At 37.3% G+C, this 13,280-nt stretch overlaps 1 protein-coding gene across 1 annotated transcript in view; it reads left to right on the plus strand.

The window, feature by feature from the left end:
• Positions 1-10,556, plus strand: part of LOC111586848 (NGFI-A-binding protein 1-like) — a 31,722-nt gene extending 21,166 nt beyond the window's left edge. The window contains exons 7-8 of the mRNA XM_055008187.1: positions 5,297-5,455; positions 6,393-10,556. Coding sequence (XP_054864162.1) covers positions 5,297-5,455; positions 6,393-6,469 — 236 coding nt within the window. The 3' untranslated portion in view covers positions 6,470-10,556. The remainder of the gene's footprint in view (positions 1-5,296; positions 5,456-6,392) is intronic.
• The last annotated feature ends 2,724 nt before the right edge of the window (positions 10,557-13,280 follow it).

A 13,280-nucleotide genomic window follows, 5' to 3' on the forward strand; every position in this document is an offset into this window, starting at 1 on the left:
CATAAAGGGATAAAGACTCGCCCGGTGTGTGGACTAAAAATACCACAAGAAACCAGGTATAACCTTGCTCTGTGGGCAGAGCATGAATACAAGAAAGAATCTGCATCACTGCACCACTCAGATCACCAACCAGCCTCACGCACTTATCAGACGCTCCAGCCACGATTTGTGAGCGACACACCCTCTGAGTCAGTCGAGTGTTTGTGAAATGGAAAGAAAGTAGGTTAAATAGCAAAGTCCTGATTGTCCTTTCAAACCATAAATGTCCCATAAAGGTCTGTGGATTTGATTCGAATGCTTTCGAGGAAGGTAGTATCTTTTTTCCCTCAGTTAAAGCTTTCTCTCTAATTAAATATGTATTAAGAAATCCCTTCAGATTCAAGTTTTACGGGGTTTTTAGCAGCGTCTCACTCAAGAAGTCAGTCATTGTCGTGGTTGTAGTAAATATGTCAAGCTTCCCACATAATGTCTTTAAAGATCGAAAACAAACCTTAAAGAGCCCATTTTCTCTACATTTACAGGTCCGTAATTTCATTTTTTACGGTTTACTACAGAATGTTTTCATGCCTTAATGTTCAAATTCACATTATTTTTCTCACACTGTACATTCCTGCAGTGCCTCTTCATTCTGAAACGCTCCATTTTAGCTCCTGTCGCTTTAAAGTCCCCCCTCCTGAAAAGTCCAGTCTGCTCTGATTGGTCAGCTGGCTCGACAAAAGCAAGTTACTTTTGGTTATCTACCTAAACTCTAGATCTAAGGGTTTCAGGAATGTAGCTGGAAAAAATAACACTGTTGTTTGAGGGGAAAACTAGCTGTTAGTCAGGCGTTATGCAAATATGTTACATGATGACATCGATAAGTAACGAAAAAAAAGACCTGATTTAATGAGGCGTTTCAGGCAGGGAAGGAGCAGTTTTCTGTGGTATAATATAACTTGGATTTTGTATGTTTAACATGCACAAAACACACACTGGCGGAAAGGAAGGAGCTAAAAAGCAGAATATGGGCTCTTTAATGAATTTTAATAATGACATAAAGTTTCCTGCTCCCTCAGAAATACATCTAGGATTGTTTCTCTTCTCTGCTATAACAGGATAAAGACCATATAGCTACCTGAGAAGCATTTACCAAAATTAGCACTTAAAAAAAACATCAAAGACTTTCACTTTCAGCAGTTCAATGTAGAGACACATGAAAGACTACTGGTACTTTTTCCAATTGATTTTCTCAGTTTCCATCTAAAAACACTGCAAAAGTAAAGCAAAAATACAAAACAGAAATATTAAAAGGCCTCATACTGCTTCCACTATAGAATCAATATCTCTTTTCTTGGTTTGTCCAATAATTCTAAGCATTTTTAGTCGACTCACTGCTGCCCCTGTGTCCAGTCAGGAGAAAAACATCCAGCTGTGCAGTGAAGCTGCAAAGATTGAATAATTACTTGTCAAGCACTAAATTATTTGTAAACTTATTGGAAAATGTATTCTAAATTTGCCTGGTTGGAACCTCCATTTCCTGGTTTCTTTGCTCCTCTAAGACTATAAACTGAATATCTTTGGGTTGTGGACAAAACAAGACATTTTTCGACACTCTATAGACCAAAAAACTGACAGATAAATAAAGAAAATGATTGACAGATTAGTCGACAAAGGCTCACTGATTAACAGAAAGCAAGTGTTTGAGGAAAAATGCTCAAAATTCCTTCAAAAAAAGGAGAAATTTCAGATTTATTTGGCTTTCCTATGATTTTTTATTTGCATTATTTGCTGGTTGTAGTTGACTCTCTGCTGCCCCCAGTGTCCAATTAGTAGAAAACATCCAGATGTGGCCTAATATTGCTTTATGTTGTCACTGATCAACAGAAAACAATCATTTTCTTATAATAAATGATTGATTTCATATTTGTTTGGTTTATCCAAAAATTTCTTTGCATCTTTTTCTGAGTTGTAGTCGACTCTCTGCTGCCCCCGGTGTCCCGTCAGGAGAAATCATCCAGATGTTGCTGCAGTCTGGAGCATAACTGTTGGTCTTTAGGCTCCACAGATTGACTTTAACTGGATTTGACTCTCGGAGTGTTTCAGGCGAATTTGAAGACTTATTTCATGTCATCTCTGCCACAGGATGCGGCTGTGTGGATGGAAACAGCACCTATAGGTGGTGATTTTCCACACTCAGCCGTGGAAGCTGTCACCTTCTTTTTCTTTTTTTTTCTGACTTCTCAAACACTGAGGGGTGAAGAAGAAGAAGATGCATCATTATTCAGGATCTTACTTCTCCTCCGGGCCTCATCTCATTTTCATCCTTTTCCTCCCTCACCCACTCACGACAGCTCATTATATCGCTGTTCCCACAAATCCCACAATGCACCTGTAATTATCCCGCCCACGCCTGTTTACCTCCAGCCAGTTGCCTGGAGGGGGGCGTCTCTCTCTCTCTCTCTCCCAGTCTCTGTTTACCTCTCTCTGTCCTCCCCCTCTTCTTCTCTGCTTTCTTCTTCCTCTTGTCCTCTTCTTCCCCTCTGTCATTTGTCATTTCTTCTCTCCTCCTTCTCGTCTTCCCGGCCCATCTCGACATTTCTCTCCCCACAGCTTTCTATTTTGTTCTTTGTCCTTTCTTCTCCTTCTTATTTATCTCTCGTTTTATTTATCGCACCAAAATAAAACATTAACTGCCCTAAGAATCTAATCACATTTCAATCCGTTAGTTTTTACTTAAACCATAAAAAGTCTTTAGAGTTGTTTCACTCAACAGAAATCTGTCGTCTTCTAACGCAGAGAGTTTTAATGCAGAATAAATAAATAAGCCACTCCGGTGACAGCAATCATGTTTTTTTTTTCTTTTTGACGCCACAGAGGTTTTTGAACCAAAACGATACGAATTGAGAACAAAAATAGCGTTTTTTAGCCAATTTTATTTATTTGTGTAGCATTGAATCAATCAAAATGTGCATTTTTGTTCATGAAATGGTCAGAAATAACTGAAAATCTTCGATTTCTATCAAATAAGGTAAAACAAAGACTCACTCCTGCCCCATAGAGCTGCGTTGTAAATCAGAAAAACCCTGTATTTTCAATGAAAACGCACATTTCTGCACCTATTTTGCAGATTTTCTGGAAAGTCGGTTCAAATTTGCACTAAACTTTGATGGAAATCCACCTTCGTTCTGCCAAGAAATGGAAAATGTCCAAGGAAAGATGCTCTTATGTTAATTTATTCTAATGTAAACAACATCCTGGCTTTAGAAATCAGAAGTTGAGAAACCTAAATACGCCACTTCTTCAGTTAGGTACAAATGCAAACATTAATGAAATTTTTGGCTTTGTCTTACCATCCTATTCGTTTTTAGCCGTTTTAAACTGTCATTTTTTCAGCAATTTACTTTTATTTAGCCGATTTTTCTCAACAGATACTAGTAAATCTCATATTCTATTCTAAAATCTATTATTAATCTACACATTAACTTTAAAAATAAAAAAATGTAAATAAAGTCCATATCAAAAATCTGTAATTTTACAAACTTAAACCATAAAATTACAGTTTTACTGCATTTAAATCTGCAAAAAATATTATTTTACAGATATCTGCTGTACTTTGAAACTAGAATTATGTATATTAAGGATTGAAAAGTGGCCATTTTTATATATTTTTTTAAACTGTTATTCACCGATTTTCACTGATATATTCAAATACAGATCAAATTACAGGGGAAAAAAAGAAAAACAGGCCAAAACTGTAAATAATGTTCACATCAAATTCTGTATTTTTATAAATTGTAATTCATTCTTTCACAGAGTTTGACTGTAAATTTACACTACTTTTTCTGTATTTAAAACAGCAAAAATATAGTTATTTTACTGATATTTGCCATTTTTTTAATCTGGTTTTTACATTTTTTTGTTAAAGTTCTCCATTTTTTTGTTGTTTTTTTTGTTTTTTAAGTGTAGATCCACCATTAAATCAACATTTTTCTTCAAGCAGCAGAGACACAAAGTCAATAGTGTAGAGAATGAAGCTGTTCCTCTCTTCTAACATCATTAGTTTTTAATTGAGCCACTCGGCCGTGTGATATTTCAGTCATGAATAATCAGATTTCTTCACCTCTGACACGTGATTAAAACCAGGATGAGATTAAAAAGCAGCACAATGGTGAGCAGATAAACAAACATCCAGTAAAATCCAGAATAACTAAGAGTCTGAAGCTGAAAACGGTCCACTGGTGGAGAAAATACAGCTTCTTTGTTTCTTTCTGTCTCTCAGAGGGAATAAAACACAAACACGAGGGATCAGCAGCTTTGCACACATTTTGATGCCACTGGGAATATTGAACATGTGAAACAAAGCTGGTCTTAGATCAACATCTGGGCTGATGTTTGCTTCAATCCAGCTGGGTTTACTTCACTTAAATCTGACTGTCGGTGCACTGTGAATTTGTATTGGGTTGTTAATAGTTTAGTTTAATAGTCAGTATGTTTTATAGTCAGGTTTTATAGCACAGACACAACCGTCCTGAAGGCTTTTAATGTTGTACTTTTGACTGCTCTGTCCTCATGCTTTTAGATTGGATGTGTAAAAATGGGAACTGTACGTCTTTTATGCTTTAATTGTGGTGTTCCTCAAGGCTCTAGACTTGATCCGCTGCTGTTTTCAGTAAACATGCCGTTTCTTTTCAGACACATTGTACAGAATCATTGTATTTCCCAACACTTTTACGCAGATGACACTCACTTTTATGTCGAATATTTTTGTCATTGGTCCCAATACTTCTACCAGCATGCTTCACAGTCATCTTAACCCCAAAAGAAAATTTTTGATTTTTAAATTCTATTAATTACCTTTAATGTATTAAATGACTTTGCTCTACATTAATTAAGCGCGTTCGCCTCTTATGTCCCAGTCAGGTTGGTGATTCCTTTGTGAACAAAGCAGGCCAGGCCTTTGCCATTAAAACCCCAAACTGTGGAACATTCATTTGAAATCTGTCTTTAAAATCATATTCTCTTGTCTACAGGCTTAAATAAAAGTGTCATGGCTGTGTTTTATGATCTCTTTTGTTTCCGATCTGCTTTATGATTCGATTGTTGAGTAATATTAGTTGTGTATAATGCTTTCTAGCTGGTTTTATAGTCTTTGTTTATTTTTTACTAATTTTTATTAACATGATGAGCCTTTTCAATTGTTTTGATAATCTTAAGCTATTTGTATCTTGAGAAAAGTGCAGTATAAATGCAATTTGCTGTTCTGTTATTTATTTTAAATTAATCAATTAAAAGCAAAAACCATCTCTGTTTTTTCCAGATGAACGGCCAATCAATTTGCGGGTGGTCAGTCAGAGCATGCAGGAAGGTGAGCTCCCATTGGGCAAGCAGTTAGCCAATGAGCTGAAGCGCCATCACAACCACAACAACAACAATAACAACAATAACACCACAGAGGAGACCAAAACACCAGCAACAGGTTCGTGAAACTGATAATAACAACAATAATAATTCTACCTTTATTTGCATAGCACCTTAGCAGAACAAGTTACAAAATGCTTTAGAATAAAACAAGTGTTGAGTTTTGGAAGCGCATTGGAGCTAAATCTTAAAGAATATCGCAAAGACCCTATAGTTTTATAAAATATATTTGTGATGGTCCTCAAGGCTCTATACTTGATCCGCTGCATTTTACGGAATCATATTCTCAACACTTTTACGCAGATGACACTCACTTATATGTTTGAGGACCGGAATTTTCCTGAACATCTCTTCACCTGCTTTAGTGATGTAAAATCTACTATTAGACTTGGTAAAAATTTTTTTTTAATTCAATTCAATTTTATTTATATAGCGCCAATTACAGTCAAATTGTCTCGAGACGCTTTACAGAACCCATATGCCTGAACCCCAGAGCAAGCCAAAAGGCGACAGTGGCAAGGAAAACACCCTTTTAACAGGGAAAAAAACCTCGAGCAGAACCCGGCTCTAATGTGGGGGGACCCATCTGCTGTGGCTGGACGGGTTGAGAGGGACAAAAGAGGTAGAGAGGTAGAGATAGAGGGGTAGAGATAGAGGGATACAGATAGAGGGGTAGAGATAGAGAGGTGGGGGGGTGGGACACAAATTCAGCAATGACAAGGCTAATGTTTTTGTCATTGGTTCAGGTATGTCTACTAGCATTTTTCCTAGTTAGCTTCCTTGCCTGAAACAGAATAACTAAAATAATAACATTGTGAAGACCCTAACCTTAACTTTTAGAAATATTATCACTAAGACCCCGCAACATTGTCTATTATGGAGATTAGTTTGAGTAATTTGGAGTCAACGTTTTGATGCTCAATAAGACAGAATCAGAGCGTTTACAGTGCTAAATGTATTTGGATCTGATTGTATTGTATCTTCTTTGTCTTCAGAAAACGGGACGTCGCAGCGAGCATCTAGCAACGCAGAGAAGAAGACCATCAAGTCAGAGCCAGAAGACTCCACATAGTGCCTCCTGCCTCGCCTCACCCCCCGGCTTCCCCTCGTACTCACCCCCAGTTCACTCTACTCACACCTGACAGTATGCAGTTATTACCCGTCAATAGATACTAAGCAAGCACAGCCACAGTAGAGCCTTAACAACCAACGTTGCCTCATGAATAGCATTTATTTTTAGTTTTCCTTTTGGTTTCTCTTTGTTTTTAAAGGTATTAGCCAAAGCACCTAGAGAGCATGTCGACAAGCTCAGTGCTCTGCAGGTCTTTGTCTGTTGATTAACTGTACACGTAATTTAAAGTGATCTGTTGCAGACTTGTGTGTACTCTTTACCTCCGCCTGCCCTGGCTGTTGTTTGTGTTGCTTTCTTCGGACAGCCGGGTCGCAGGCTGCGGCGCCGGGGCTGAATCTTAACTCGGGCGTAGATTCAGAAATGGAAAAGCAGAACATTGGGGGAAATGGTAACACTTTACACCACTACCACGTACTTCAAGGCCTCCTTAAGCTGCTGATATCGGTGTGAAAAAAACTAAATATTTCAAGTATCCAGTGTTTTTTTTCTTAATATTTTTATTTATTTTATTTATAGGGGTGATAATGTTGGTCGGTCGGTTCACCATTTTGGTCCATGTGTGTCCAGAGAAGAGTTACGGCCAATTTTTATAACTAACCGTATTTAACCGTATTTCCTAAAAGGATTGACACCAGACTTTATGCAGACAGTAGCCATGTTTCTAAAGAACTGTCAGATATATTTAAAGCAAACTTTTGCCATTTCGCAAATATAAGAAAATGTGGTTAATAAACAGGAGGTGGCAGCGTAGGCTACATAGAAGAAGAAGAAGTAGAGGTCATGACCTGGAAACAAAACCTTAAGGAAGAACTGAGTCATGTTGGCATCTCCAGGAGTGAACTAGAGAGATCTTCTTTGTCTTCTTGTTCTCTAGAAGCAGAAACAACCGATCAGTCATGTGAGGTAAATATTAAGGTCACAACTTATTCAGAAATCCTAAAGTTTCCGTAACTTTATTCAGATTTACATCAACTTTTTCCAGTGGGGTACTTATACACCGATGGAGACACGATTAATCATTTTGTGCATTTTAATTGCAAGAAGCACCAGTCATGTTATTCACAAGGTAAATTCTGCTTGTTTAATTAAATGTACATCGCATTGAACCCTCTGAACCCCGAGCAGTTTCTTTTTTCTTTTTCTTTTTAGTTTTCTTCACTGTGGTCTCATATTTAAAGTCCTGCACCTCTATGAAAGCAGCACAGCATTGAATTTAAATGACAAATCAAAAACAATTTTGATGAAATATCGCAACTTCAAGCTTAGATTTGATGAAATCTGCCATTTCTTACTATTTTTACAGTCTGGGTCTAAAAATTGTGTTAATTTGGCGATTTTTTGAGAAAAACACAACCTGCTTTTAAACCTCTCTGCAGGTTTTTGGGTTCAGAGGGCTCTTCTTTGTGTTGATTAATAATAATTAGCATGATGGCAACCTTTACCTGCTTCTTAAAATCATCAGTGACCTTGTTAGGATGCTAAAATTAGCATTTAGCTCCAAGAAAGGTGCACAGGATGTAACACGGCTACTGTCACCATACCATGCAATTGATCTGTGATGAACTGCACATGCAAGTCATTTATTAGAGAAACATTAAAAGTGGTGTCAAATTTTAAGATAGAAATGGCAGAAACGTAACTTTTCTCACTAATTTACAAGCTGCTGCAATGAAAAACTTAATAGACGTCCAATTTATTGTTTTGGGTGGTTTTTAGGAAATAAAACCTAAAAGTTACAACCTGATACCATATGATAAATGAATTTTAGCAAAATAAATGATATGCAAGGCATGTTTATGGCACCATTAATCACTTTTCTCTGCACATTTGACATCAACAACTCGGCAAGTGCAGTTTTAGAGGTCTTTCACGTAATTTTACCAGTTCATGACTCATTTTTCAGATTATTCTGACACCACATGAATGTGAAAGACAGCTTTAGTCATTGTACAAACTAGCATCAAGTCTTAACCCGTCACAAAGCAGTTCGTCTGTCTGCACTACTAAATATTCCCAAAAACGCAATGAATAATTGACCAATTAATTCATAGTTTTGGGTTGTTTTTAGGAAGAAAAGCCCAAATCCTCTGATATTTTCCATTTTCTTTCCATCTCTGTGAAATACACTGAATATTTGGGGGTTTTGGGAAACACCGATCAACATTTTATCACTGTTTTAATCAACCAAACTACAGGGGGTCCTCGACTTAGTTCCATTCCAACGGCGCGACATAAGTCAATTTTCGCCGTAAGTCGGAACTCCAGCAAAAATGTAAACAAAGCCGTTACGTGCATCACGATATCGCTGCTTCGCCCCATTCTGAGCGTTTTATTATATCTGATTTCACTTCCATGGAGATGGCTTTCCTTTTCTTTGAAGAACTGCCATCAGAAAAGTCTGACTTAAGCTTGGGAGCCATAATATGGGGCAAAAAATTAGCGAATGTGGCACGATCTGAGGTGGCGTACAACCTGCGAATGTAAACAACGCCATCTTATAGCGGCAGGTGACGACGTTTTCATCCGCTTCGCTCACCAACTAGTTCCACGTAACCAGTTCTGACGTACCGATGAAGCGCCGTACGTCGTAAACCGAGGACCCCCTGTAATCGACGGTGAAGTTTGAACGTTCAGCAGCGTTTGTTTGGTTCTCGTGGTCGTTTCTCTCCAGACATCTTCTGAGCCTCCGTCACTCCCAAAATCTAACTTGTGCGTTTTGTACTGTAACTGAAAATTAAAAAGGCGTGCGTACTGTAGGGAGAGTTAAGATGCAGCCCCCCGTAGCAGGGTCTTATTTTCACCTCTTTTTTTGTCGTTTCACTTCAAATGGGAAATAAAATTTAAAAAAAACAAAAAAAACAGGCGAGTTGGGATTAATCCCGCCCTCCTCACTCTTGTCTTGTGTATATTTATGGGAGGTAATTTAGAAGAGGATGTATAGGAGCTGTTGTGGAACCTCTGTCGTCCGTCTTGGCGGGATGGTTTTGGCTGGCATGCCGGAGGTCCAGCTAATTGGTTCATTTCTTTGTAATTTAGCAAAATGCCGCTGTTGAGGCGAAACCACGCATCTGCAAGTGGGGAATATTTCAGGAGTAAAGAGGCTTGTGTGCGGTGAAATATTAAAAGCTTGCAGGTTCGCGGCGTCCCGACAACAGCTGTGGAAAAAAACTCCTGTTTGTCGCTGCTCTCGGTGGAAGCAGGTCTGTAAATACCGTGATAACAAATAGTGCTAGCCTAATCTCTCAACCAGGGTTTTCCTTCGTCGAGTGTAACTTTGCTGTAGATTTTTTGGTGTCAGTACAAGTGTTTATGTATGTAGAGCGAAAAAAAAGAGAGAAAAAAGAAATCTTAAGTGTCATTGAGGAAAAAAAAAATACAAGCGTGTGAAAGTGTCTGGTGTATAAAAAAACCTGCTTTACATGATGCTAATGTTGTTAGCCTTAGCTCCTAACAGTGTTTAATCCACCTGTGATGGCCTCCAGTGCAGATTTCAAATGTGTTTTTTGCTGTTTAGAGGTAGATGCATAACAAATAAGTGTTCACTGTGTTTTTCCGTGTTCGCCACATTGTGTAAATACGTCTGTTTGGTCCGAGGTGATAGAAACGTCCAGACAATTTGGTCCTGCAGATAGTCTAGTCTCACTCAGAGAGACCAATGCAATATTTCTGTAAGTAATAAGTCTATTTGCATTCTGTGTGGATCCATTATTGTGTGCTCAGTAACTGTACGTCCGGGAACAGAAAATGTTTGTGTCGTCTCGCTTCTCAGAGTGTTCTTTCCGCCCAGTTCCACGATGAGGTTTCAGGACTGGAGGTCGTTGTTCAGACCTGGTCCTGGCCGGTTCCGGTACTGCTGGGTTTTTCAGAGAACAGCGCATGTCTGACCCGCCGTCTCACCGTTCCCCTCACTGTTTATTGTAAAGTGATAGATTAGGCTTCACCTAGTTATGCACCTGTTTTTTAAACACTAATATATTTTATTTGTTATACAGCACATAAACATTAAACTTTATTTTTTTGAAATCTATTGTGGGGTGCGCTCTGTCATCTATGTTGTCAGATATTTGTCACATGGGGAACATGAATGTTGGGTGTCAGTCTGCAGCAAATTTGTTTTCCCAATTTTGTTGTGTTCAGTGCTTTAAAGTTGAATCTACAAAGGAAATGTGATGCAACACATTGAGCAAAGAAAACAGACCACAGTTACTGCTAATTATTAACTCTTCCAACTATTCTACGACGCTCTACATGGACACCAGTTAACAGTTACAACCTAAGTTATTACAAATTAATTTTAGCAAAATAAATTGTATAAAATATGTACTTTTACACCATTAATCAAAAATAGTCGTTTTCGTCCCCCATTTTTTTGCACATTTGATGTCACCAAATACATTTTAAAATGATATATAATTATAATTATCAAATAATTAAGCTGAGAAGACTGATTAAAAAATATGTATACATTTTAAAAAATATATTTGTAAATTCTATATAATTATAGTTATTAAATACTTAAGTTCAGAAGACTGTTTTAAAAAATATGCATACATTTTAAAAAAATATTATTTAAAATGATATAGAATTATAATTATTAAATAATTAACTTTAGAAGGCTGAATTTAAAAAAGTATGCATTTCTGAATTTTTTAATAATTATATATAATTATTAAATATTTTTTAATAATTTAGACAACTGATTTTAAAAAATTTTAAAAATATATAATTTAAAAATTATCTGTAATTATAATTATTAAATAATTATCTTTAGGAGACTGATGCTAAAAAAAAACGTATGTTTTTGAATATATTTAACAATTAGAGATAATTAAAATTATGAAACAATTACATGTACATGACTGATTTTTAAAAATGTATGCATTTTTAAAATATATTTTAAAATATATTATTCTAATTATTAAATAATTAAGTAAGTTGAGAAGACTGATTTAAAAAATATGTACACATTTTTAAAATATATTTAAAAATGATATGTAATTATAATTATTAATTAAGTTTAGAGGACTAATTAAAAAAATATGTACACATTTTAAAAATATATTTAAAAAATTATATGTAATTATAATTATTAAAAAGTTAAGTTTAGAGAACTGATTTTTAAAAATGCATGCATTTTTAAAACTATATTTAAATTATATAGAATTAATTAAATTTACATGACTGATTTTTAAAAATATGCAAATTTTTAATTTATTTTTTAAAAAATTATATGTAATTACAGTTATGAAATAATTAAGTTTGGAAGACTGATTTTTTAAAAAAATATGAATTTTTAAAATTTATTTAAAAATACGTAATTTAGAGGACTGGTTTAAAATATATATTTTAAGATTCTAAATACTTGTAATAATTAAATAATTATGTTTAGAAGACTAAATTTAAAAAATATGCATACATTTTTTATAATATATTTGAAAATATATAATAATAATTCTGAAATAATTAAGTTTAGAGCGCTGATATAATTTAATTTTGATGAGATTGTTATTTTCCATTGTACTGTTGTTGGGGGTTTTTTTGGCGCCCTTTTTGCATTTTTTTTTTTAAGCAACATTAGCATGTTAGCATGATCAACAGAAATGGCACAGAGGTCACAGTGAAGTGACTAATGGGGCAGAAAGCTCCTCCTGTAATAACAAGCTGCTCTGAGCAACACTATCATTTAGTGATAATCATGTTTTGCTAGATTATATATTTGGCTTCCCGCTGCAGGGAGGAGCTGAAACTCTAACTGCAGGTTTGAATCCTGCTGCTGCTGCTTGCTGCTGCTGCTTGCTGCTTGCTGCTGCTGCTTGCTGCTTGCTGCTGCTGCTGCTTCCACGCTGCCTCTGAGCAAAGCTGCAGATCTGCTGCATCATGCAGGTAGAGCAGAGCTGAGCTGCCTTTAGAGGAGCTTCACATGAATCCCTGCTCGGGCCATTTGCATCAGCGTCACATCAACACATTGTGAAAGCGGCTGATGACTCACTCTGACGCAGGTCCTTTTTCGCAAACCTCCCATCATCCTCCCCCTTCAGCCTCCCTTCCTCCCTCCCTCCCTCACGCAACATGTAGACAGATTTTCTCTGGAGAAAGGCTCGGCTCATGAACGCCCACGCTGGTTTGCTGCTCGCAGTGGCAGCCCCGCTCCCCTCCCCTCCCTCCCCTCCCTCCCTCCCTCCTCCTCCTCCTCCTCCGGTGCAAGCCACTGATGATGATGATGATGATGTGTTGCCGAGGCAACGGCCGGAGGTGGGCGGCTCCGCTGGCGGTGGGCGGAAGCCAGCCGCTAAGGAGCGTGGGAGGGATCTGCCGAGCGCAGCCATCACCCTCATTCTGAAAGGAGCAGGAAGCTGCTTCAGAGAAGGTGTGGGTGTCGCTGAATTATCGCCTCTCCTCCCTGCAGCTTCGTTAGGGATCGCCTTGTTTGTCTCACGTCCTTCCTTCCTTTGTTTGCTGTCTGCGGGGGAAAACGCAGCTTCTCGTCAGGGAGGAGGGTCTCTGCACGGCGTCCAACTTCTAGTTTGGAAAAGTCAACACTTTCAGCAACTTCTGAGGTTCCTCTTTAGTGTTGTGCGTCTTAAAAGCGAAGACGGATGACTGAAAACATGAACAGAAACTCGACTTCCTCCTGCAGACTGGAGGTTTACATACATAGAAGTAACTTCTTACTACAGCTTTAACTGGGCATGATGAGTTTCAAGCAGCTCAGGACAGAATGACACAAAAAGGACACAAAAGGTGCTAAAAA

Source organism: Amphiprion ocellaris, chromosome 24 (genome assembly GCF_022539595.1).
Source record: "Amphiprion ocellaris isolate individual 3 ecotype Okinawa chromosome 24, ASM2253959v1, whole genome shotgun sequence".
NCBI classification, from domain to species: Eukaryota; Metazoa; Chordata; class Actinopteri; family Pomacentridae; genus Amphiprion; species Amphiprion ocellaris.